The sequence below is a fragment of the Haemaphysalis longicornis genome, unplaced genomic scaffold (genome assembly GCF_048455015.1).
Source record: "Haemaphysalis longicornis isolate Haplotype H1 unplaced genomic scaffold, Haemaphysalis longicornis Haplotype H1 scaffold_9, whole genome shotgun sequence".
Classification (NCBI taxonomy): Eukaryota; Metazoa; Arthropoda; class Arachnida; order Ixodida; family Ixodidae; genus Haemaphysalis; species Haemaphysalis longicornis.
The window spans coordinates 78144913-78172146 of NW_027526460.1; the positions used below are offsets into that span (position 1 = coordinate 78144913).

Below are 27234 nucleotides of genomic sequence, written 5' to 3' on the forward strand. Positions count from 1 at the left end.
GGTTCCGACTGCATGACTAACGCACACATAGTATCTCGCCATGAACCGTCGCACCATGCTCTCAGTCTCTGCCTCCCCCTGAATTTTGGATTCCTGAACGGCTAACACATCAACGTCATGCTCAGTTAACAGTCTGTGCACTTGACTTTGCTTTCTTTTGCTTGCCAATCCCCTGACGTTAAGCGTAGCTATGTTCAGGGCGGGGTCCTGGGCCATTTCAGTTCAGTTTGAGGCCGAGAGCATGGCGCCTACCTTTCGCGTCACGGGACGCGCTACGCGTTCTCTCCCGCTGTTGCACTGTCACTCGGGCTGCTTTGCCCGGGCGGCGTTTCGGCAGGGTTCCTATCCGGTGGGATAGTGGGCCTGGGCCTCAACGAAAGCCGTCGCCCTTGAGTCGCTTCCACTGGTGGCTCTCCGATGTGCGCGTCTCCTGCGTCGTTTTTCTCTTCAACGTGCGGACGCTTGGCTGAACCCGCCGCAGTCACAGCCATGTCCGCGTCCATGGTTTCCTCCCCTTGCACCAACGCATCCCCGGAGGCCCCGGCGTTCGAGCGTCTTTCGTCGCTCTTATCCGCGCCCTCCTCCTCGCTGGTCAGCGTTCCGCGTGAGTCCTCAGCGTCTCCTTCCTCCGCGTCAGCGTCGGCTTCACTCGGTGTCGTCGCGGTAGTTCCCGGGGTCTCGCTGCCACCCGTTCCTTGCGCTGCTTCCTCTGCTTCGGCGACGTCCATGAGGTGCTCAGCAGACGCATCGGGGTCAGCGCGCCCCGTTACCGACGCGTACGAGGGCACGCACTGCGCGGCGAGATGTCCGAATCGCCGGCACTGGGTACAACGCGGCACCTTACACTCACGGCGCACATGTCCCTGTCCATTGCAGCGAAGACACTGCATAGGCCGGCCCGGCACCACCACAAGGGCGAGCTCTCCCGCGACTCTTATCTGATGTGGCAAGTCGTCCAGCTTGATGCCTCTTTTCAGCTTGAGCAGCACCGTCCTCGTCGTTGACCCCTTGTCTGTAACGCCTTGGACACGCCAGCGTTCGCGGTTTACTTCGGCCACTTTGCCGTACGGCGCGAGGGCGGCTCGAATGTCTTCGTCGGCGACGCCGTGCAGCAGCCAATGCAGTTTCAGTCGTACCTGTTGGTCTTGCGGGTCAATGATGAGGCACCGCCGGCCCTTCACCTGTAGCTCGGTGACTGCTAACATCCTCTTCGTCGATTCGGCACTGTTGAATGTTATCGCCCCCACGTGGTTTATTTGGTAGGCTCCCAAGGCGACAACCTCGGAGAGCAAACCAGTCCGTGCAAGCGCGTCCCTGAAGTCTTCGACCTTGAATGGTCTTGCTTTCACATCACCGTGCAAAAATAACGTGTTCACGACAATACAACCGGTGGGCAGTTGGGGCAGTATTACCTGATATTCCTCGCTGACGCTTCCGTTAGGCCTGTTTCCGCGGCTCTGCTGAGCCGCCATTACCGCTCCGCCGGAGCTCATGATTCGCACGTCCGAACGCTAGGGCGACCGGAAGTAGAATGACTAAGCCACGGACGCGACGTTGATATCAGTGTTAGTAATGCGCCTTATATCTTTAACGCATTCAAACTACGTCGTCAGCGGCGTGCGTTGGCGACTCAGCGGCGTTATAGCGGCTTGATAACTGCGTGGTGTACACGTGATACTACAAACCCGCTAGTTCTGCATTCTCTCACGTGACTGCGCCTCCTCTCCCTTCACTCCGGTCGGCGCTTCGCAGCTGCGGTGCGCTGCGGTGCGGTGCGCTCCTCCTCTGGAACATACACGTTAATTCACCAAGATTTCCGCAGAGGGACAAACGAGGCGTGTTAAGCCGAACGTGATCACGAGGGGGTGTTAATGTAACTAACGGGCAAAATGCCACCAAACTTAAACAAACTCCCCCTCATAGCATCACCCCGTGCTTCGCACTTCCTCATACTCCCCTTCGGGGAAATGCGGGGGAATTTTTTTGCAGCCAGCTTTCGCATTGGAGAGTTCTTCCGCACTACCGCGAGCAAAGAGCGTGAGCGACGACGTCGAAGAAAGGCAAACAACGCGTGCACTTTTTCTTATTTTACATGGAGGAATCGATATCCACACAGGAGATTGGTTTAAGCAAGCACATTTTCTTGAAGAATAATATTCGAAAACAACAAGAGCGAAAGAAGTCAGCAGTGGTCGATCTTTTATTGTCCCCGCGGAAGAGCTGGTAACATTGATCTCACTACAAGGTGCTTTTGAAAACAAGGACCAGAGGCAAAAAGGCGCGTCTTTCAACACTATATTCCTCTCCCCCGGATCTGGTAAGAGGATCGATCGAACATTTTTGGCGCACGCCTGGACATAGTGACGAGCGGGATTAGTCCTTACTCCCTTTTATGTAGATTCATTGAACTTTTTATTCGCCTTTCAACGCGGAGCGAGCAATCCCCCATTTACTGAAAATCGAGTCGTGATTGTATCGACGATGCGCGCTTTGGAGCGACGCGTTACCCTAAAGCGTTACCCATCGTGATTATCCTCATCCACGCTATTTGTTAAAACGGCGGTGGTAGCCTCAGACCCAGCGGACGTACTAACAAAAATATTGCTTTGAATAAGGCAGGCATAAAGTAATACAATAGATTCGTATAATTGTGATGATGGTGATGATGAATGTACCGATAACCGAAATTATAATAGCTAATACCCGCAGTCAATAGAATAGGAGGAGAAGGTGGATGTTTGAACGATATAATAACGCAACATGGCTTATGAGTGGCAATTTCGTTAAAGCATACTCACAATAAATAATACACAGAAAATTAAAAAACGAGCAAGGAGCGAGAGAGTTCTCAAGGCGTTTTTCCTGCGCTCCACGCGTGCCCTTCTTCCTACGTGTGGGTGGAACATTGCTGGCGGTTGAACCTGTAGGGAGGAGGTGGCGCTTCGTAGAATCCGTGCGGGAACATTTTTGGCCCCGGCGATAAATACCTCATGGAGGATGCAAGTTCCCCCGGGAGAATGTCCTTTCTGTACAGCTCTGCCAATGAATCAACTCTAAACCGCCTCTTGGGGTCATGTCCGGGTCTTGAGTCCGCACGAATTTGCCTCATGAGGGTCCTCGGGTATCACCCAGGATGACCACCTGACCTTCGCCGCTGGACGCACAGTCCCAAAAGCGAACCCTCCTGAACTTCATTGTGGAGGCGGGACCACTCAACTACATTTATTTTATGCCGAAGGGTGCACTTTTGCAATAAAAAAAGAGAATGAGAGATTGGTCAGCGTATGCAGTCTCGGCTCGTTGACCGGCTTCGCTCGGGCCAAGCCACTCGAGCAGCCACAGATGCAGTCGATGGGGCTGGCCGCGGCGCCATGGCGCTCGTATCGCCCGGCAGCTGGCCAGCGCTGTTGGTTCTGCTGCTGGTGCCACCCGCTACGGCAGCTGCTCAAGGCGGCTCGCTTCGACAAGCAGCGTGAGTGCTCACGGTTCTTCCCCGCGTTCTGCCGTCTCGTCAAACAAGTGGTGCTTTTCAGAAAGCGTGAGCGGCTTAAGGTTGTTAGTCCAGCGCAGCTACGCTCTTCATTCAGAAACCTTGGCGCGTGATGTCATTCAAAAAGTAGTGCGCTGCGAACCGCGTCTTGTTATTCCAAAAGGCAGAAGGGGCTTGTGCATATCGTGCGAACGGTGATCTCATTTGCATGTGCGACATCTGTACTCGCAGGAAATGCGTTTCGTATACACTAATGCTACACGAACAACATCGTGTGCCCCCCCCTCCCCCCTCAGCAGTGGCTGCACTAGCGATCGCATTGTACTCAGTAATGCATGCTGTTGGGCTAGTTGATTCATCATACCTATACCTAAAACTGTGCATACGTACGGGACAAGGACTGCGCTCATCCTGTCGCTTCTTTTCCTTGTCCCGTCCGTATGCGCAGTTTTACGTATACGCTGTACTCTTCAGCATCGGTTACGCAGGAGTGCCTGCTTGAATATTTGGTGTCATGGTACTTGCCTGTGGCTTCTGTACAGCAACTACGGGTTTAAATCCTAACTTTCTCGGGTTTCTCTACGCAGGCTAGCTTTTTCTAAGTTGGCCACATAATTTATTATATTTGTACTCATTATTTTTCGTTGCTCGAGTGAGATGATAAAAGATCCGCGCTGGAACTAAGGAACCGCGTACCCCTGATTTCTGAAGCCGTAGTCTTGAAGCCGACCTCACTGCAGAATGAGGCAAAGCCTATCGTGGATGCCTGTGTAATTTCTGGCCGGTTCGTTTTTGTTAGTGTGAATCAAGAAATTATTCTGCTCATTTTGCCGAAGAATATCAGTGGGAAGACACGGAATGGTTAAGAAAGCGTGCGGGAAAATCGGAAAGCTTTGAAAGTGAATATATTGAGCTCTATATAAAGTTCTAAAGGGCAGTACAGGCACTCTGATTTTATAACTGTACTTGAGGAAACCTGTGGCCTTAGCTCCTGCCTGTCCCCGTACCGCCAACGTTGCTTGATCCAAGCCTTGAAGCAGTTTTCCGTGCTCAAACCTGACATCGTGAAACAGAGAAAAGTTAAAACTCACCAAAGAAATTGGCAGGGCTAGTTCGTGTTGTGACATGATAGCACAACATGCGCGAAAAGCACGGAAGGAGGAGGAAGAAGAAACTTTACTGAGCAAAAATAAATTGTGGGGTGGCTTCCTAGTCGGGAAGCCCATGGGAAATCCTGGCTCTGTCCGCTCGGTTAACCAAGATCATCTGGTCGTCCAGGATCGAGCTGGATCACATACTCTCCCACTGCTCACGGGAAGGGTTGGTAACGGGGGCAAGGTCGGGGTTTCGGTCGCATTGCCAGACAATGTGATAGAATGTGCCTGAATTGCCGCAAAACGCACACTCCGGGGAGTATTGTGTGGGGAATAGATCATTTGGTCGTATTAGATTTGGGAACGTGTTTGTTTGAATTCGTCTTAATGTGATTTCCTGCATTCTAGATAAACTGCGTTGGGCGGGGGGAAAGGTACTCCTACCGAGCCTATAATATTGGGCTATTTCCTGGGAGGTCTCAATCGGCGTTAGACTGTGCTCCCCCTCTCGGGCCAGGTTGGTGTGAGCGCGGGCCAATGCATGGGCTGTGTCGTTGCCCGGTAGATCGGTGTGGGCAGGGCTCCAGACGATTCTGACGGGACGAACAAAAAGAAGGCACCAGGTGGCCCAGCAGTGGTGTCGCCATCAACTGCGCGCATGGTGTCTTCTTTCACTTAATGCCGTCCTTCTTGCGCATGTTATGCTGTCGTGTTGAATGCCGCCCAAGGTGGCGCCACCCACGGTTGAACTCTTCAGTGCAGCTGCCGACTCACGGAACTCGAGCGCCGCCCCAGACGGCAACGCGTCCTTCACCTTCCCGTCTTGCGGGGCGGACACGGCCTGTCCCGGGGCTCTGCATTGCCTCGAAGGGACGTGCGGCTGTCCTTCGGCGAGGCCCGTGCTCGTGCTGGGCACCGCGAGCAGCAAGCACGCACTGGGTCCGCTCTGCGAGCCCGTCCGGCGACTGGCCGAGTCGTGCGTGTGGGCAGAGCAGTGCAGCGCTTCGGACCCTGGACTCGTGTGCAGAAGTGGCAGCTGCCAGTGCATCATCAGGCCAGCGCCCTGGGGAGGCGTCTGCGGCTACAGTGAGCAACCTTTGCTTTGCGGCGGAGTTCAGGTCTTGGAGGACCGTTGTATCTAAGGCGACACCGCCTTGAGAATGCTGTAGTCAGCGATGCGCACAACGATCGCATTTAAAAACCAGTACGCTGTTTCGCCCCTGTGCGGAGCTCCATAGACGGGAGTGGCCTTATTCGCACGAAGTCATTAATATGTGGTGATTGTGTTTAGGTGTTCACACGTCGAAAATCCCGGCGTGCAATAGGGTCTTTGGGTTGTTTCTAGGCAAGAGTAGGACATGAGACATACGTTATTGCATTCTGGTAATGCGGTACGACTAGTTGATTTTGGTTTAAAGCGAAGCTTTATTAATCCCGTCGAGTGGCTTTTTGCCTTTTCCGGCTATCTACCCTTAACGTAATGTTAAATAAAGTGGTACTACTATACCACTATTCTCGTGATAGATTCTTTGGTTGGCCAATCTCACGCTGCGAGTATGTGCCACTCTGGACATACGCGTTACTTTTCTAGAATACCCACAGCAACACTCCAATGTGCCTTCCGTAGGCCTAACGTTTGGGTTTGGTGTGTGGGGTGCGAATCCGTACCTCCTGCTTGGCGTTCTCTTCGACCTTGTCAAAATGGAGCACTCGGATAGATGCTGGCTTCATAACGCGAAAGACCCAGACACGATTCCGGCCGCTGGAAGCGTTTTCTTGTTTCGCTTCACCCACGATCATTCATAATCATTGTCAGAGAAAGTAATATTTCCTACAGGGTGTATTGGCGTACAACGGCATCAGCTACGTAGTGGCTCTGATGAAGATCGAATAGGACAAACTAAGTTTTGAGAATTTGAAAGGTTTAATAATTGAGAAAACTGAGGTTACAGTGGATCAGGACAGAGGAGCACGGGGAGAAAACGTGGGACGCATTGCACAGGCTCGGGGCGACTCCCTGCGAGAAGCCACGCACACGAGAGAGAGAGTGAAACGGAATGCAAACATTGGCGATGCGTCTGGCGTCGCCTAATGTTCTCGGGCATAGCGCACCCGAGTCAGGGGTCCGTTCGTGCTTTCCAGGAGCTCTGGGCCTTTTGGCGCGGCGTGGCAGTAAATTGCGCTTTTCTGGGCGTATCCGGGCGGCAGCTTCGGTCGTGTCGAGTGGCTAAGTGCTTCGTGGTCGACCGTTTTCGTTTCTCGGCGGAGATAATTCTTCGAATCGTCGGAGCTAGCTGACAACAGCATCCGTGAGGACACTAAAGTTTCGCACCAATAAATAAAAAGAAATTTGGATTCGAGTGGGATTTCAACCTGGAGCGCCAGAGTAGTATCTAAATGCAATACCACTGCGCTAACCCGGGACCATTCCAGAAAAAAAAAAAAAAAACGAAAATTAGCCCGATGCGTGCCCCGTAAGAGGTGAGCGTGATGTCACGTGAGTAAAACATTTGCACGTTGAGGAGAGGTCTGTGGGGAAGCCTGCATGTGAATTGAGGCCATTCTGCCTCTTTGAGAAGCTTCGCGTTAATAGACGACGAAACGCAAGCGAAGATGCGGAAACCCGACGTAGCTGTAAATAAAGCCTTGATAATCACAAACTTGTATTTCACTTCGAACACTCGTAAGTTGAATGAAGTTCCCGAGGAATTTTCTTTCTTTTTTTTGGAATCTTGCCGCTTCTTCAATATATAGAACAATAATTCGGTGAAACAGCGGAGCTGTGGGTTGCCTTTACGAAGATTGCGTTTAGCTTCGGATTCCTCCTTGTGCTCAATGTTAGAGTTGCCTTAGCGGATAATGGTGATATAATTTATTGTCGTATAGTTCCGGTAAAATAACACTTACTGCCATTTTCTATAACCATACCCCTCACTTGACGGTCGTGTATTCACAGCTGACAGTAATTCTCTAACTGTGAACTAACTAATCGTGAAAAGTAAATGAAACCCCACATAATGGCAGAGTATTCTTAGCGGCTAATGGCCATGCAATTTGTTTCGTGATAATTTTGATAACACAAGAGTTAGAGCCATTTTATCTAATCACACTCCCTCCGCAGGTGGTCATGCTTCACTGCGCAACAGGAAATATGGGAAAGCCGGTTCACAAAAACCAAGTTTACACAGATTTATTTAAAGTCGGCTTCGCCTTTAAACACAAGGAATCGCTGGGAAAACATCTTAAGGGCAGCATAAGTCTGCTAATATCAAAATATTCAGGCCGTGGGACCTTTTTAAAACTTTTTATCAGGGTGTAGAACCGAAAAAAATACTGGTTCGGTTACGGTTCGGGTTCGGGTGAAATCATTTCGTTCCGTTTCAGTTCCGGTTCGACAAAGTCACGTACCGAACCGGTTCGCGAACCGGTTCGGGAGCTTGAACCGGTTCGCGAACCGGTTCGGTGAGTTGAATTATCACTGAAATTAGAAAAAAAAAAACATTTAATAGTTTCGAACGATCGTCAAATCAAAACACAAACCAACATTCAAAATACTGCTGGTCCCCAAAGGCAGTGGCGCAATTGCAAAGGAAACGTTAAACAATTAGGAGATATTAGGAAAACACATGAAGTGGCGACGATTTACCACCTTCTTTATCACTCAGACTTTATGTTGTCCTAGCAACTATTCATAAAGCCAACGCCAAGAGATATGATGGTGGGATATATTTTCTGTCCTTTCCTTTTTTTGTTGAAATCGCAATTGTCGCTATGCAATCGCCCATTACGCTAACCTTGAACCCTTAAATTTAGTCCTGCGTGCTGGCGTGTTCAAATACCAGCGCTTAATACCAATGGCGCACATTTTTTATAGTTGTAACAAAACAGAAAAATTCTACAACAGGCACATAAATACTACCAATGAATTAGAATATTTGGTCTCCCTGAATAATTTGTTAGCTGTCACCTTATCGATTGTGTTAGCCACACTTTTGTTAAAAGTAAGCTTTAGTTAACGCTCAGTCACTGCATTATTGCTCTGACCACTGCAATTACTTTTGCGATACCGAAAGTGTGCATTACAATCAGTATGTCATCGTACCGCCTGAACCCCTACCATCGTTCCGTGTGCTACATTGCGGAATCTTGTAACAGATAATGCGGTTACAAAATGAAAGGGAAATTTGACACGTGCAGCATGAGATGGGACTTTTTGGGTAGACGCTCTTTAATTCGTTCACAGCAGTACTCCCCTCCGGAACGAGTAGCAGTAGAAGCAATGTAGCGAGTTGGGCAAACGGCTTAGCAAACGGCTTAGCCACTGAGCAGCTCCTGCGGTCACACTTGTCAAGTATTAATAATTTGCAGGTGTCGGACCTGTTAAACAAATTATGAAATGCAAAAAGTTTGCACACATCGGGTGTGAGCTTTCGCTGTTGCGCAGTGGGGCACTCCTGCTGCCTGATTGCTCCAATGAAGTCGCAGCTAGGGAAAAGCAACGTCGTTTTATATCCCCTGCAAGCTGCCGAGAATGACATTTCGTTTGGTCAGCTTGCACTACGCTCGCGCTTCCAGCAGCAACAGACCAATGCTACATTGGTGCTCATTCATTTCCCCTGTTGTTACATAGAGCGTGATAGTGTTCAATTGTCTGGAGGGGAAAGTGCGCGAGCAAGTACGAAGTTGATGGTACGTGAAAGAAAAAAAGACCTGAATTGCATTGACTGTGCAATATCAACAACAAAAGGTCGAACCGTTTCGGCATGAACCGGTAACCGTTATTTCTTTTTCCGGTTCAGTTCCGGTTCGGGTTCAGCGTGCTCAAAAAATAACGGTTCGGATTCGGGTTCAGTTCCGGAAAAAATACCGGTTCGGTTCCGGTTTTCGGTTCGGTTCGGTTCCGGTTCGACACCCTGCTTTTTATGAATGTTTCTCCTCTGGGAACCGGTTTTCGCCATCTGGGTCTCAGCTGTTGGCATTGCAGCGGACGATAGGGACGGGGAACATGGCGGCCTCGTGAACAGCTCCTCCTCTAAAACTAAAGCGTTCTGATTTTCAAGTGGGAGTGGTTACACGCCGTTCTTTCACGGCGTCAACACTCCTTTCTTAACAGTGCAGACACCCATTGCTATCTCACACACATCGTAAATCGTTTTGGTTACGACAGAATAAAATGATAACAAACAAGTTCAGTCTGCGAACAGAAATGCAATACCTGAAATGCACGCTTCATTCGGCCGGTTGAGGTGTCGGCGTAACGCCAGACAGTTACCGGCCTCTGTCCCCCCTCCCCCCCCCCCCCCAACAATCACTTCATCATCATCATCACGCTTCATGGGCCCAATTAGGTGTAACAGTTCGGTATCGTAGCGATGTGCTGGGTGGCTTATTTATTTTTGTCCACGCAAATGCTTTTATGCACCAAGATTACTGCCTGCGCTAAAGCTTTCTTAATCGGAGATGACGTTATTTGTAAGCAAGTCTGCGAATGGCAGAGTTTGGGCATGGAATGTTGGGTTCACGATTTAGTTTTTACAGCGAATCTGCGTATGGCTACAATCCAGCATTCCTCTCAGCGGCAGATCGAGCCCATGCCGATTTTCACTTGATTAAATAAATTCACAAAAAAATGTGGTTTATTGCTCTGTCATAGCAATTGGTAAAGCACGAAAGTGAACTGTGCAGCGGAATCTGCAGCTGAGCAGGATTTGTGGGTTTGGCGGCTGTATTGTGGGTTTTTTCTTGGCGAGTGACGTCCTGCTGGCGGGTCGCTTCGGCAAAGTGTACTGGTGCCATTTCCGTGATGGGTATGACGTCAGTGAAATCTTGATGTATCTCGGCATAAAACACTTTCGTATAAAAATATAAAACCCGAAAGCGAACAAGCTTAAGTTTAACGTACTCTTTGGTTCTAAAGATTGCTTCCCCGTAAGAAGACACTGTGTGCAGGGGGGCACCCTTTACAGTCCGCTTGCTTCGTTGTACTGGCGTCATTTCCGGGACGTATATGACATCAGTGAAATCTTGGTGTATCCCAGAATAGAACATTTGCGTGTTAAAAAGAAACAAAAGGTCGTAGGGCCTCCATATTTTGATACAGGATGGGTTATATTGCCCCCCCAAAATGTCTTCCCAGCAATGTAGCTGTGTTTAGTGGTAAAACAGATTTGGGGTGTATTAGTACAAGCTTGGTCATTGCGAGCTGGCTTTCCAACATTGTGTGTTGCGCAGTCAATCATGGTCATCTACGGAGAACGTGCCCCACTTATACCCCTCTCCCCCAGCACCACCTCTTCCTCCGAGTCGTGTATTCTCGTCCCCACGCGCGGCGTCTCTCTGCCACCTGCCATTGCGCAATTCCGTGCGCTCCTCGGCGGCCACCTGTGCCGCGCCCTAGAGCCCGCGCCGTGATTGGCGTAGCCACGCGCTACACTAAAGCGCTACTGTCTCTACCCACCAGCTGTGTGTTCCCTAAGCCTGTAACGTACAAATATCGCGCCGCTGGCCTTGTAATTCAAGATAGCAAATCCCCAATGCAGCAAAACCTCAACAATGCACGTCGCACCAGAGCGCCAGCTCCGCTGAAATTTACACTTCACCAGGTGGAATGGCTCTGAATGTTTGTAAATACTTTCGGTTACCACGAATGTAACTATAATGCTTAATTATTTCACTATAGCCTATTTATCAAGCGATGTTACCGGCGCACGACGGTGATTGTCTCGGGACGCTGGGATGCTGGGACCTGCGATGCCTCGGCAACAATAGCACTGGGCGCTGACTGTGGTGTGCGAAACAGCTACGCCCACGGCGTTCCCTTCTTGCGAAGAAAGGCGTGTTGTTAAGCGTTAAAGCTATTGGGGATTCCGTACATTACAAAACGCCATGGTCAGGTTCTTTAGTTTTGAAAGAATGTTTTGTAGGTTTACAAAGGTTTTTCGGGATGCCTCTCTCTCAACTGGATGCCGTGCGTAAGCCAGTACGCAAAGATATATTGCCGTATCACAGCTACGGCCAAGGGCGTCCGCAGAACTTTTTGCAAGGGGGGGCATCCATAGCGATAGGGGGGGGGGGATTGTACGGTTGGATAGCACCAAAAAGGTGCTATTTGTGGTTGCAAACAGTACAAACAGCGAATTAGAACCAGACTTGGAGGTAATACGTTGGAGTTTATTACCGAACAAAGAAATAGAGTTGATAAAGAAAAGGCGAAAAGTTACTCTCACTTTGTAAAGAAGAGTGGCCAGTCTCGCTGGGTGAGGGTTCTAGACTCACGCCAACTGATCACCAGCACACAGTACAATACATACATGCCACTAGAAAAGGATCAACAACAACAACAACAACAACATTCACATACATAGAACTACACTCCGTCAATCTTCCTTGAGTAGCAGCTGCAGTCGCCTCGGGTTTTTCTGGGCAAATTGCGAGGTGACATTTGTGATGAAGTCTGTTGAAATGGCTCACGCAATAAAGATACTACTCGCCTCCCTGGCTTTCAATGCAGTACGGGCGTACAAGCGTTTTGAGGGGCTGATTTATAGGTTTTGTTTCGGGGCTTGGGTGGTGCCAACATTTCGCAATTTCGAAGGAAAGGGTGTACAAAGTGATGGGACGGCACGGGATGATGTTACACTTTCCCTACTAGGCGTAGCGGTGAAGATTGTTTGCTAGATATAGCTGCAACTTTGTCCAAAAACTGAAGCTCTTAAGGTAAGACTGCATAAATCTAGAGCTTAAAAAAAAAGTCAAACCTTTCAGAATTGTTTGCTATATTCAATAGCCAGCACAGGCAGTCTGTTTCACTGCTGTCACATGACCGGCAATGTTAGTGTCTAAAGTGCAATGTTGACCGCAGTCCTGAAGGGTGTTCCATACAGATACGCAGGACCTGAGTGTTCTAATCATTTGAGTAGCATGGATTGTTGTGCTAGTTGGTTCACGTACATAACTAAAAAAACTTTTATCAAGGGCAGGACAAAGGAGAGGACGTCGGTGTCGTTCTCTCCTCTCTTCTGTCCTTCAGGGCAAAGTTATTTGAAATATGGGCCAACCAAGCTGGACAGCTTTTTTGGAGTGCATCAAAATATCCGAATTTCCAAGGGGGGGCAGTTGCCCCCCCTTGCCCCCCCTTCCGGAGGCCCATGGCTACGGCACATACAAACGCTACGCCTTGTTTTTTCAGGGAGCGTCAGGAAGCCGCTCATCTGGGCGTCCTGCTTCTCAATCACTGCCATCGTCATTGCTGGCCTGATGTTCTGCCTGGCTCAGTCGCCGAGGTAAGCGTCGAAAATGTCATGCCACCTCCAGCTGTGTTATATAGAAGCCAGCGTAAGCTGTATTCAGGAAATTCAACGCAATCTTTGTGTGTGCTTGATGGTATGAACCCTGTGACAAAGACTAGTTGGCAGAAAATCCACACGAGGCATCCAGCCCATGCCATTATTGTGTGTATTCATACGCTAGAAAAAAAGAAGCGCCCCATCTATTGTAGAAGTCGTTGCGGAACTTCGCAAGCGAGCGTAAGGCCTTGATGAGCTCGCAGAGTGAAGGAGGGGGCATTGCAGGGAATCATGGTGTGCTTTTCTTTTCACGTTCATCGCCATCACATACATTTTAATATTCACTTCCAGATTTCCCATGCAGCCGAAGTTTAGCAAAGTTTTGTGCGGCACATTGCTTTTGTCGTATTCAGTGGGGCTCCTTATGGTTCAATCTGTTCGTTGCCAGAAATGCCCTCGCACAAACGTTCTCAGTTCAAGTAACTTGTGAGAGGCAATGCGGAGTTGGTGCCAAATAAACGTTCTTGATAGCAATAAAGAGACCTTAAATCTAATTGGGCGAAGCTGCCTAAAACTTGTATGACAAAGCCGAATCTATTTGCGCCGAATAGCTTTGAAGTGAAGTTTTCAACTTCAAGCACGTAATTTTTGTTCCATACCAGCATGAACAGAAACTCACCACTTAAACTACCATTAATGGAATAGGGGTTAACGCGCCGACCCAACACAGGCGTTGAGGCGCGTCGTAGTGGAGGGCTCCGGATTAATTTTGACCACCTGGGGATCCTTAACGTGCGCTGAAATCTCGTACACACGTGCGTTTTTTCTTTTCGCCTCCATCACAAAAGCGGCCGCCCCGGCCGGGAATCGAACCCGCGTCCTCGTGCTCAGAAGCACAACGCCTTAGCCACTGAGCCACCGCGCGGGTACCACTTAAATTTCACCAGCAGCATGTACTAATTTTTGCTGAGATTATGTGTACAGTATTTATCCTCCTTGTCCGAAAAAGGAAATTCAATATGAGAAATACAAAACTACGGCAGCGTGGAGGAAAACAGATATACAATTGACGGCAGTGCACAAAGGAAGAGAAAAAAAAAGAAAATACTATTAAGGAGTATTATAAGCAAGACAGGGGGCCCAGGATAGAACCAAGTTGCTGATTCCTCACTGACTCTCATATGCTGTTTGCGCTGCCCGGGCTCCGGCCACCAGCTGAAGCTGGGTAGGCAGAGAGAGGACGAAAGGCAACATCTCCCAATTCTCTAGTTGAGAAGTCGACGAGAGCAGGGGACGGTGCTCGGAGCAAGATTGGCACACTATGATTACACGGCGGAGTGTACCTACTGCAGAGCAATCCACAAACAGAACGAACCATGCACTTATTTGCACTTAGGTCGTCCCCGCAGTAAGTGGGTTTCAACGCGTTCCTTCACGCAGCCGCGTGAAATCTGCCTGCTTTTCCGAGTCCTGCTTGCTCACGACGACAGAGGGTACCGTCTTGCCCAACCCTGCCGCCCAGCGGATCCTCTTCTCGCGTCGCAACATCGAGGGCCCAATGGAAGCCAATCGCGGCCTGGGTTGTTCCCCGACAGGCCGCCACAGCGGTGGCGGAATAGCCTCTGCAGCAGGCAGGGCGGGGCCTCTGCCCAGGGGATTCTTGTCGTGCCATGGCCTGCAGCAGCCGCTGGAGGACCCGAGGGGCGACCTGGGCAGAAGTTCGTGCAGCATCGCCGCTGAGGGCCCCGCTGAGGGCTGGCCACCTGTGCCAATCCTGGAAAGGTCTGAACAGAGCCTTGAGCTTCAGGTAAGCCGCCTGCAACATTCACCGGCACATTTGAACACAGCGATGAGCTGTTCAACGTTCTCGAACAGTGTCTGTGCTGACGACTTGTAAGCGCGTACGTATGAGGTCGCTTGCCGAGTGAACGTGTCACTCGCTGAATGTACGGAGGCTGGACGAAGCGCTGGTGAGTACATAGTGTCGTGGTGTTCCCAGTTTCCAGCACGAAACACTTTCTCGTTGTCGTCAAGCCATGCCTTTATTGTGTACGGTCCTTTTCTCCTCTGTTTCAGTAGGAACACCGTTACTTCCTTTCTTTCTCCCCATCCCCACGATTATTGAGCTTTCTTGTACCTACATGGGTCTAGGCGTGTGGAGCCTGCTTTTTGGTGCGGACAATTTCTGTCCCCGGCCACGACGGAACTGCATTTTGTTACCCTGTTATCCTATTATCCCAAAACCGAACCCTTCTTGCGTACGGCCCCTCTCTCCTCTCTTTCGCGGCACCACTCCAACCTTCCTCTCCTACCTGTCTCCCCACCTCCGCGTCTTTGTGCTTTTTTACACCTCTGTGTGTCTGGTCGCGTGCAGCCTACTTTCTATTGCGTACATTTGCTTGCCCCGCCCACAACAGAAATGTATTTAAACCCGATTGGTCTGCACTAGCAGTACCTTTGAAAAAGACCGGTCGCCGGTCGAAACGTTAGAAACTTATTTATATTTTTTCGAGGTGACTACTAGTTAATCGTATAGAACCTTTTTCTAATATATATATATATATATATATATATATATATATATATATATATATATATATATATATATATATATATATATATATATATAAACAGACATACGTGAAAAACGTCTAACAAATGAAATTGACTACTAATGTTTCAGAAAGAAGACTTCCTTTCTTCCTTTTTTACTGTGAAGAAAGCTAGTTCTATTCCTGAAACGTAAGTAGTGCATTTCATTTGTTAGAGGCACGCTGAAGTGATTAGTAAATATTGCGGGATTACTAGCGCAAATTATAGTGTGGAGTCTCTAGGCCATGTTTCGACCACTTTCGTTGCGTTTACGCGACGTTATTCAGTAGAAAAGACAATTCTAAAGTGGTGTCTAACCTCTCTCCGTCATCCTTGGCGATTTCCTATGACGTTTCATAAGACGTTTAAATGCGATGGCTTGGCCTGACTACGCTACTGCACGGTTCGAGGACCCTCCGACAGAATCAGTCGGCTCAGCGTTTAGTCGGCTGGCCACCGGCATGTCATCGCAGTTCATTCACCCAGTTGAAACTAAGCCACGACACATTTGTGCCTGGAAGAATGTGCCTTTAGTTTCTTAGTTTGTAGGATGTATCAAGCTCTAAGTCCAAGTAGCTCCACATCGGGCGCACCTGCCACGCTTCGCTGACGGGTACTCTAGAAGAGTCAGCGAAGTACTAAAAAAATTAAAATCAACCAAAACTTTTATTTACAGCGTAAAATCAAGGTGCGGAGAGCACTTTTTCCGCTGGGTGAACTAGCACAGCGGACAGCAGCACGACCACACATTTGAGATGGTTGTTATGCCTAGGCAATACAGAAGCTAGAGATGATGTATTTGTAAGAATTTGGGGGACGCTTAATGCACGAGCGTTAACGAAGAAATAGTTATCTAACCTGCAGGAAATGTGAAAACTAAAGAACGTTCACAGGCTACACATTGTACAATTAATATTTTGATACTGACAACGCTCTCTTACGGCCCCGGGGTCTGCAGCACTAGGTCTCTTGTTATGCAACTCGCAAGCTGGAATCCCTGGTATCGTTTTTTGAAGCTGATTTATCTGTTTTTGGGCAGTATTTTCTGCACCGAATTCACCATTATTGCGCTGTAACGTTCATTGCTCCACGAGCGAGTTCGCAGAACGCGTGCGGACGGACACTGACGCGCTGGCGAGTTGTCGTTGGCGTGGTGTTACCATACACACCGATTGCTTGCGGGCCCAGTCCCGAATCAGCCGACCCTTGGCCTGGTGTGAACACGCCTCTTACGATACAGGCATGAGTGAGGCAAGGTCCAAATATGGGGCAAAAGTGTGTGGCATTTGAGCGTCTGCGGTGACGCGGAGGGCGTTCATCTACTGCGTAAGCCTCGGATAGTGATCGCTACGATCCCCAGCCGTGCTGGCACGCTTATCTGACGCATTTTACAGTAGACACGGCGGAAGCGCGGTATACCGATTGCTGAGATATGGAGAATGCCCAGCCAACGATAACGTCGGATGCAAAGCATGTCGAACTTTCACATCTTTTGTTTCCTCGGGAACTCAGTTAAATTTATTAATTTGAACGACTTCTGATCATCCGAGGCAGACTTGCCGTAAATAAATGCTTCCAAAAAGCATTCTTCAAAACATTCTTCCAAAAAGAGCCTTAAGAATTACGGTATCAGCTTCAGAGACTTCACCCTCCGCACCAATTTTTAATGAACTTAGCATAATACCTTTTAACCTAGTTCGTGACTACGAAACGGCCGTTTTCGTCAACAGAGTTTTGACTCTATACACACCTTACCCGTCATCAGTTTTTTTATTGCCCTTGCGGTATACGCGACCTGCATGCCATGACAACTCCAATTTCCCAAAGTGTAAAATGTATATGCTCGTCGTCTAATATATTTTATTGGGTTCAAAATATGAAACGACTTACCTATAGATATTAAGTGTATGCCAAATTTTTCATTATCGTTAAAGAAGTACCTTTTTTCCGAGTGTTATACTTCTCCTAACCTATAAAGTGTTATTGTTTATCTTAGCTATCCTGTTTTTATTATTGTTTACTATCTAAGCAATCCTGAAGGGATTGTGCACAAACACCATTTTCTAATGGTTCTTCCGTACTAGCCTTGTCTGCTAAGGACCCAGATGCATAATTCACAGTTTTGTTATGTATCTTTTGGAATAAAGCATATTCGTCTTCTTCTTCTTCTTCTTCTTCTTCTTCTTCTTCTTCTTCTTTTTCTTCGTCTTGTATCCCTTTTAAGTAACACAGTGATGACAAACAAACTGGGCTAGAATACATGATCCAAGACGCGAAGTTGTTCCTTATAAAGAAGCCCACTTTTCTCTTTGTCACTCTTTGAAATACACTGTATCAGAGACTCACTTCATGGGCTGCAGGTGATATCCCTGGACACCCTCAGCGCGCCCGCCGCTTCAGTGCACTCCCTGAGGCGGGCCAGTGCTCCCGCCCTGGTGGCCAGCCCCGCGATCGTTGCAGACGCGTCCCTGGCAGCCCTGGCAACTCCAGTGGGGCGCTCCGAAGGAGGCGAGCCGGGCGCCGCCGTGTACGCGGCTGCGCGCCACACGCCCGACGACGCGGTACACGACTGGGTGTCCAAGCTGGGCGAGCAACTGGCCAACGAGTCGTACGGCTTCACTCTGGACACCTCCCAGTCGTCGCTGCCGGCTGTGCTGCCGACAGAAGCGGCGTCCATTGACAGCGGGCACCGTCGCGCTAGTAGACAAAGCCGGCTCCGAAAGTACGTGCACCACTTAGGAGCGTCTAAGGAAAAGTTACTTTGCAGATTAATCCGAAACACTGATGATGATGACAATGAATTTTTTTTATTTACTATCAATCAATGTGGTTTTTAAAACCCTTGCTAGGAGTCGGCCAGTATCCCTTGGTATCTGGCGGCTGCCTGAACTTGATAGATGATCTTCCGTTGGGCTGCTTGGTCACAGCTGAGCATCAGAGCCTCCCAAGTGTCTATGGTGTGTGCGCCGCCTTATATCTGTGGGCACGTCCATATCAAGTAGTCCATGCTTGCCAGGCTTTCGCAATGCTTCCATTTGGGTTCAAATTGACCTGGGTAGAGTTTAATAAGCAGTAGAGGATATGGGTAGGTTCCAACCTGTAATTTTCGCCAGATTGCCTCTTCCTTCTTGCTGAGTTAGCGGTCTGCGTCCGGGTATTCTTTTCTTGTTCGTCTATAGTATTGCGTTATTTTTCGGTAGGTGAACAACTGGAAACGAACACACAAATCGAGGCGTGCTCTAAGCTTAGCTAGTTGAATAATTCTGAGGTTTGACGCGCCGACGCTGCGCAGGCGATGAGGCGCTTCGTAGGGGAGGGGTCCGGAACAATTTTGACCAGCAGGGGATCTTTTAGGTGCGCCGATATCTCAAACGCTTCGGCGTTTTCGGTCTTCGCCTCGAAGCGTAATTGCTGGTGAGACCGGAACCAACGTCCGATGTTCGGAGAACTGGAGCGTTGGATGGCCACAAAATATCCGAGCACAATAGTACTGCTAATAGTACAGATAACTGGGGAAACAACTCAAAATGTTTTGATTCTTTCAAGTCTCTTAAACGTCCGTGGATTCTTTGAGTTCTGATATGTCACCGCGCAAGCAATGTTGCCCCTTCCTTTCCGGGCAGTAATGAGTGCTCGATAGGTGCTCAGCCAAAAAACCTTACCAAGAGAAACCCATGCAATAAAAAAAACATCGCTGCCGCTTGCGAATCACGGAGCTGGATTCTGTGCTTATGATATAGTCGTTCCAGACATGTCGGAAACAGGAATGTTTATAACCCCCTGTTGTACGGCTCTTTGAAAGGATTATGTGCTGAACGAAAGGTACCGGTAGCATGGCCCTGGCCGGAGGACGGGTCATAGCGATACCTATTCGAGCAATAGGCGCTGGGAATCATTGCCGAGAAAATTAAATAACTAGGACTGCAACGATATTTAGCTGCTTTGGTCTACGACCTAATCCGGATTTTTGTACCGCTAAACGAATGGTGTCAATAACAATTCAATACGAATGCTTGCGTATTGCCTCCTTTCAATTTCTATTCTGCCGTGCAAGAGAGGGAAGTGACATTTTATGCGATCAGCCAAAACAAGCGAATGAAGACTGCGAAAGCAAGAAAAAAAAAAAAAAATCCCGGGCCATGTCTACTAACGTGAAATCTCTGGAGGGGCGACGCATGCAGTGTTTTAGGTGTATTCTTTGCGCCTTGGCGTTTTTGCTAACGGAGATGAAACCATTGGGGGGTAGAGGTATACAGCTTTGCTGTAACCGTCTGGTGTCTTTGAAGCACGAAGCGTTCTAGCGCGAGGCGTAAACGAGGGTCCGGGTGTTTTTCTATACGTGTTACGAAGAGTTCCAGCTCGAGGCGTAAACGAGTGTCCCGGTGTTTTTCTAGTACTGGTTACGCGAGGCATAAGCGAGTGTCCCGCTGTTTTTCTAGAACGCGTTACGAAGCGTCCCAGCGTGAGACGTAAACGAGTGTACCGGTGTTTTAGTACCGTGACTACATGAGACGACGGCTACGACGACGACATGAGACGGCAACAGCCCGTGCCCTTAAGTGGCTTCACCCCTAATTTTTTGGAGGCTAACCGATGAAAGAGCAGAGTTGACACGACAAACGCCTAGCCTCTGTGCATGTAGTTCTGTCATTGATTCTATCGGGCAGCGGTGTGACGGAGGCTGACACTCGTTCCCAGGCTGTTTCCTTATTATTGCGTGAGCAATACAAGGCCTCTGTCAACAAAAAATCGTCGTTGTCGATCCGTGGGCGGAAAACGACCGAAGAACAGAGAACGACCGGGCGCGTGCGGAAGGGGTGACGTGAGCCGTGCAAGCTCCGTTGCGGTCGCGCAGATGCTGGCTTGTCGCTGTAGAAGCGGCAGCCCTTTGCGGCCTCACGTGCGCGTCGCTTGGCGTACATGTGAAAAACGGAGTGTGAACCGAGCGCAGGGCCGAGCAGGCGGCAAAAGAGTATCGAATTGGAAAGGCGGCCGGATACGAAATGCCTTTTCCGGCGAACAACTGAAGGACCGATAGGCAGCCGATGCCACTTTTAAAGGGAGCAAATGTGGCCAATGAGAATGTCTGAACGCACAGCGTGGTTGGCCCGACGCCCAAGGGGCGTGCGAGAAACGCCGTGTTGGGGGCTTCTAGAGCCAGTGAAAGGCGAGCTATACCATAGGTTCGTGAGGGAAGGGGACGAGTTGCTCACACATTCCGAAATTCCTCCGCCGGCATTCGTATTAGTTTTATTTCCCGCTCTTAAGGTGAGCAGTGCCGCATTATCTTTCAGTCGGGGTTCCGTGGGTTCTGCATGGGCCGTCTACAGCTGAGCGTATTAGTGCCGGGGATTTGAAAAATTGATAAGTGCATACCTCATTTTCGGGTAACAAAATCCTAGCCTCTTTATGAAGAGAAATACGGTTAAACGCGAAGTAGTTTTCTCCCATGCAACATGAGTCAAAGTCAAAGTACAAATTCCAAGCTGGTTTCACTGTGTCTGAATGACGCAATCGAGTATGCGTCGGCTTCATAACGCGAGGGACTCAGGTTCAATTCCTACCACGGGAAGCGTTCTTGTCTTAAGGCGCTTGCATAAGTTGGCCTTCCTGCAGTGTGTTTTGGCGTAACGATGGACGACAACAGTGCGGCATAAAAAGCTTCGCTTTAAAAATTTAAGCTTTGATACTGAGTGCGTTCCAAGGCGATCCTGGACGCAACTCTGTCTTGAACGCGTGATAGAAACGATCACTTGATGGCATTCCCTGCGCTTAAGCCGGATTTGAGGTTACTACTCCGGCCCGTGCGCACGCTGACGTGCGACCTCCACCTGCATTGCTTGGCATTCAAGGATGCTCACAACCATTCATGTCGTGGTAACTAAGTTCTTTGTTTGTCCGCTGTAAATAATCAAGACATGGCTTTAACTAGGCCACCTTACTAACAGTTATCACCCGTGTTTACTTCCAAGGAGCCGCTGTGTCTACAGTCATTATCATTGGTTTAATTACAAATGAAGCACAGAATACTTTTTCAAGGGAGTGTTTTTAAAACCTAATAGAACCATGCTATCTTATTTTATACACGAGCCGCACTGGTGGAGCGAGTGGGCGACTTTACAGCCAAGTTTTCGATGTCACAATTCCGGAGTGTGGACAGGGCGAGTGGAAGTTCGTGCGCAACCGTGGTGTAAAAATAGCACGGCGAAACGTTAACCGACCCCACACGCCATGATGGCTGAATGGTTAAGGCGCCGTGCTGTTAGGGCGGAGAACCCACTGTCCGGTTTTCAAATGGAGTTCTACAAACAAAAACGCCCCTGTGTCGAGATTTCGGCGCGGTGAGGTAAACAACACTTGCTCGCGTAATGGACCTGTTTCACACCTTTATCTGCGCGTGCCCTTGCAACAGCCGGCCATTATTGTAGTGAGCGCAACAATGACCCTAATCTCGCCGCTTCGCTGTGAGCGGTGGCCGCACCTAGGTTCCCTAGCTGGAAGCGGTTGCTAGGGAACCTAGCGATTCCCTAGCCTCCGCAGTTGGCAGCGCCACTCGCCACGCCAAAAAAAAAAAGAGAAAATAAAATAAACAGCAAAAGAATAAAAACTAAAAAACGCAAAAATGAAAAGAATAAAGAATAAAAAAGAAAGAAAAGTTGTTCATATAGAAGGGGTGGCGCGATGGCATTCGTCGCCAGGCTTCGTCGTCGGAACAAAACCATGAGGAGGCAGCGAGCCGAGGAGACGGAGGAAGAACGAGACGCACTCCTCGAGAAGCGTCGTAAACGTACAGAGAACGAAATTCAACAATAACATTAACCGTACCTCTCGTTACGCACACCCAGGTATAACGGAGTTAAGCCACAGCCAATTTTGCTGCTGGAACATTCTGTAATGCAGTCGTCTCCTTGTAGGTTATCTATGGGATAATGCGCTTGACTGTGTTCGAAGCCCTTAGTTTTGTCAAAAAAATACGATTCGGCGCGTTCGTCTAAAACCGCATAGCAGTTTCTCTCTTGTTTAAATGGGCCCTAAGCAGGGTTCTAAAGGTTGCGATTTTACGTGGGCAATCACTGGAGCACTATCCAAGGAACGTCGTGTAGGAGAAATTGGCCCCGTATCTGCTCCTTTCGTTGCAAATTTCGTCAAAAGACGATAGTCTTTGTAGATATTTGCCAAGGAAATGCCCCCCTTTGCTTTCCCCCTCACCTCTCATGCTGTTCCTGTACCGTCGCGCTCATCGCAAGGTAAACACATTAAAGGTTTGCTCAAGGGGATTTGAATTTATCACGTTCCACTGCTACATGCCGGGTTCCTCGATGCCGGCGCTGCAGTACGGCGGAGACGCGCGTGAATCGAGGCGGCCGACTACAATGTTTATAGAACCATGTGGCCGTGCTCCGCGTGCGTTCCAAGCAGAACATGGAACCTAGCTAGTGGAGCCTTTCTATGCTGTTGCCGCGTGATTTTCATATGCCGCCAGGAGGCGGTGGTTTTCTGCAGTAGATGTAGAATATCATTTGTTATAAAAAAACTAAGCATCCGTGAATTTTTTGATAAAGGAACACTGTAAATATCCCTTGTGTACTAATTTCCTTTCTTATATTTGCGTAATGTCTTGTTCTTGTTCAACAAAGTTGACAAGTATGAACATATAAACCGGGCTAAGACGTTTACCTTTGGCTGTGAGTATATCAGACTATTGCGCAATATCTATTTTACTTTGGCCTGGTGGCTGAATCAAGTCAGACAGACAGACAGACAGACAGACAGACCAAAATTTCTGGGTTTAAAGGAGCCATGAAGAGAAAATGCAAGTTGGTTTTATTCGAAAGATTTCGTGTTTTATAGTGCCCCCAGCGCTTGTCCGGATACAAACGGTGCTTTATTCACTGAGAAATTTAACAATTTAGGTTAAAATTTTGATTTTCCCGCTCAATCGTGCGTTTTCGTGGTCCCAAGTGACATCACGGGAACCGACCGCTCTGCAGGCTAGAGTACCTTCATTCACGCATCCGCCGTACAGGGTAGAGACACGTAACGCTGGCGCCGCCATGTTCGGTTGCTCGCTCTCCGCCGAAGCAAGTCATTGTGTCAAAACCGCGCTAAAATTATCGCCGCAACGCGGTTTACTGAAGAAGTTTGAATCATATTGTCTGTTTCGCGTTGCTAGGTCTCGTGGGAAACGAAAAGAATAACGCGTTGAGCCCGTTGGCCCAATTGCGGCGGCACGGGACCGTTCAAAGGTTGTCCCCACCCTGTACAGCGGTGTTGGCTTGTTCCCGCGTTTCTTTACGTTCCGTAACCTAGATGGCGCCACCATACCGTGGCAAGCGTTTGGTTTGTTTTTGCCCGCATTTAAACCTGGCTTGTTTTTGTTCTGGGAGAAAATATTCGTTCCCTGAAACAGTACTCGCTCGACAAATGGGGTCACGTAAGACACCGTTGCTTGCGTCAATCGGCCAGTGTCGTCTGAGACAACCCCAAGCCCCGTAGTGCTGTGCAGCTAAACCAAAGCATGCTGTGCGCAGTACGAACAGCAGAACACATCAGTACTTCTATGTTTACATGTGCTTTCGTAACATCCACTGTTTGTCCCATCATTCTTATTGCTTTGTAAAGAATGTGCCCTAAATTTAAGCGCAAATCGCTCGTTCGTCTAGATTGTAAGCTCTACCTAATTTGCGTCTGCTTCTGCCAGCCTCCGCCAATCGCAGAGCTTAGCCCATGTGACATCACAGGTTCTGTTGCGGGAAATGAGCTGGTGGGTCGCATGACCATTCCCGTTTTTCCTAATTATGTAGCTTATTTGAGCGAAGTTTACGTTAAAAGTGGTGTCAGTATGATTCTAACGACACAATCTTTTGAATGAACCAAACTTGTGTTTTCTCTTCATGGCTCCTTTAAGTAACCCAAGTCTATGGTTTAGAAGCGTTGAGTATTAGCCGAGTTATCGTTAATTAAAAAAAAGCGAGCAAAAACGCCAGGAGCTCCTACCCTGTCATCGCGCCTCCAAAGCACTGTGGAAGTTGTGACGTCACCGACCAGGCTCACCACCACCTAGAGAAACAGGGCAGGGTTCTAGATGCGCGCATCGGCTACGCTCGGTGGTACGTCACGCTTTTTATTTAGCAGCTGTCGCGCAGGCTCCTCTTAGAACTGTCGAACGAGGTCGGTCGGCCCGCTCTAACTGCCCGACGACCGTGCTCCTCTCGTCGGCCGTGGTCGTGTCGGCACGTCAGTTTTAGAATAAAAGAAACGAGCGTTTGAAGGCCAGACAGGGGGTCCCAAACACAATATGCTCGGTGGCGACAGTAATGGAAGATTTACACCGACTACTACGCGACACGCTAGCGTTTGCGCAGGCACTGTCGCGGCGAACAGCGAGTCCTCGCTAAACTGAGCGCTTGTAAAAGGCTTAACATTGCCGCAGTTATTCAGCAACCCTTTATGAAGCCGCCCCGACAACTGTCACCAGCGCAATCTTTCCCTGCGCTGTCACCCCCTCTCAGTCATTTATAAGCTGAAATTCAGAAATAGTCCCGCTCTGGCGGATGGTTACAAGTTTTAGCTGCTGCGGTGTATGCCGTACCATGCACACACCGCTGTGTGGGCTCCTTGTCGACCGTGCAGGCAGATGCTTGCCGCAGTCGCGCGGGTAGCGGCATTTCTGCCTGCAGAGACTCTTCTTGTTTGTAAGCACTATTCGTACGTTGTAAACGACGCGCTATATCTGCACACTCAGCTAAGCGTGTGTGACGGATAGCGACAATCGACATTTGTCCCTACTAAGACACGCCGTGCCGCCGGTGCCGAGCTTTGCTTGCCGGAACCGCACCCGCGTTTCCCTCAGAGCTGGTTACGCTGATTAGCTACAGCACTAAAGCGGCCCCGTACTGTTCAGTTCGTGCGTCATAGAGGCTACGTCAGAGCAATCTGCCGTACGCCAGCGCGCGGCAGTATGTATGGCGGCGAGGAAGTGGTAGATAAACAAGGAAAGAAACAAGCAAACTTTTTTCGTGGTTGTACGGCCCTTGCTTTACGCAGAGGTGTAATGTTACAGATGGCATTCGTTGATAAGTTTAGCTGTAAATTTCTTCGCTTGGCAACACTGGAGACGGCAACAGACATGACCGATGCGGCACAGACATGGAGCGGCTTGGGCCACTGCGCCCGCATGCCCAAGAAAAAAAAAAAAAAAAAAAAAACATCGGCGTGCGTCGTGAGCTCCGTTTCGACCCGATTCTCAACGGGGGTGTCAACAGAGATGTTATTAATCGCACTCACAGTGAATTCGAGGCAATACTTTGCGTTTGGTGAGGCAGATTTTGTAACGCGCAACACCACAGTCATGTGCTTAGCATGGACAAGTACCGCCATCCCGCGGGCCCGACGTAACGAGTGACGGCGCACTCATGCGGTTGCCTGTATGCGCACCTCGCCAGTGAATACAAGCAATACGTTATCGTGAAGGGGTACTCTGGCGATTGCGTGATTGAAATGATGACCTCCAGAGGCCTATTTAGGGCCGCTTTAAGGATAATGTAGGTTTACTTCGGCTAGGGGCGACTTAATGTTCACCCTACGCCTGCATGTCAGGAGGTTGTTTCCATGACACGGGCGTTGTTTTTGCAGGAACATCTCCGAGTCCTTGCGGCGAGAACTAGCCGAGGCCTGGCGCTGCAGCGGGGGCCTGCCATCGCCTCAGTTGCTCCTGCAGCCACCGGCGTTTCTCACGGCCGGAGCGAACACGGCGGCCATAGAAGCCTCGCCCAGAAGCGACTGAAGTACAACGACGGTGGATCCTTCTCACGCTCGGAGGTGGCGCGAGCCGAATGAACGCATCGGGGAGAACCCGACGGAAGAAGTGCGAGAACATTAATGAACGCCGTCACGCAGGGGGCGCCACTTGAATTGCGCTTCGCTTTCAAGAGAGTGTACTGTCATTCAAACTGCTGGGGAAAGCTGGAAAAGGGTCAGGCGTCTTCTTTCTGTGCAAAGACGTTGTATGTGCTTCCATTTCTGCTCATCACTGACGCCTCACAAGCAGTTATTCTACACCGGTGTCCGTCATAAGCTGCTGCGTTACGGGGCGCTTCCGTCGCTCTCTACGTTTCACGCATGTGAAGCAACGCCTTCGCTATGTTGCTGTAATACGACGATTGTGCAATACGACAATAATACGATTGTCGTTGTCGCGGGATGTGTATGTTGTGTCGCATGTAGCTCGGGCGGGTAAGCCAGAATGACGATTTTAAAACACGTGTTTCGCGAACATTGTTGCGTACGCTGTATCGGCAGTGGTCGCGCATACAACAGTAATGTGTACGAAGCGTCCTTGCAAAAAAGGTTTCGAAATGCCATTAAACGAAAACATTTTCGAAGCAGGAGAAAAAGTGGGGGAATTTGCGTGGAAACATGGTGATAACTTCGTGTGCTTTTTTTCTCCTGCGCAAATCCTTCGTATGTAATAATAATAATAATAATGTTTATTCACCCTTCCAAATTACAGAACATTATCCAGCCCGCATAAGCCACATGGCCTGTGTTACGTCGGTGGGCAGTCACAGGAGGAAGGAGGATGCGAACTGGGACACCTTTGAAATAGAAAGCTCAAAGAGCCAAACAATCGCAAGGAAAATATCTGAGCAACTACCGTGCCCAGAAAAAAAAGTAACAAAAAATAAAATAACAGGATACAGGAGAGAAAATAAACACCTTAAAACGCCACTTTTCACCTACATACATACGAAAGACATTTAAGACTCTACTC

The 27234-nt window shown here is 49.1% G+C and overlaps 2 protein-coding genes across 2 annotated transcripts; one reads left to right on the plus strand and one right to left on the minus strand.

Moving 5' to 3' along the window:
- Window positions 1-272: 272 nt before the first annotated feature.
- On the minus strand, window positions 273-1509 carry LOC144153273 (uncharacterized). The gene has a single exon (XM_077684925.1). The coding sequence runs from the start codon at window positions 1491-1493 to the stop codon at window positions 273-275; it is 1221 nt and encodes a 406-aa protein (XP_077541051.1). The 5' UTR covers window positions 1494-1509.
- Window positions 1510-5199: 3690 nt separating this feature from the next.
- Window positions 5200-27234, plus strand: LOC144153274 (uncharacterized). The gene is made up of 5 exons (XM_077684926.1): window positions 5200-5670; window positions 12773-12866; window positions 14310-14676; window positions 17822-18183; window positions 26097-27234. Exons 1-5 carry the CDS (start codon window positions 5301-5303, stop codon window positions 26245-26247), a joined length of 1344 nt encoding a protein of 447 aa, XP_077541052.1. The 5' UTR covers window positions 5200-5300; the 3' UTR covers window positions 26248-27234.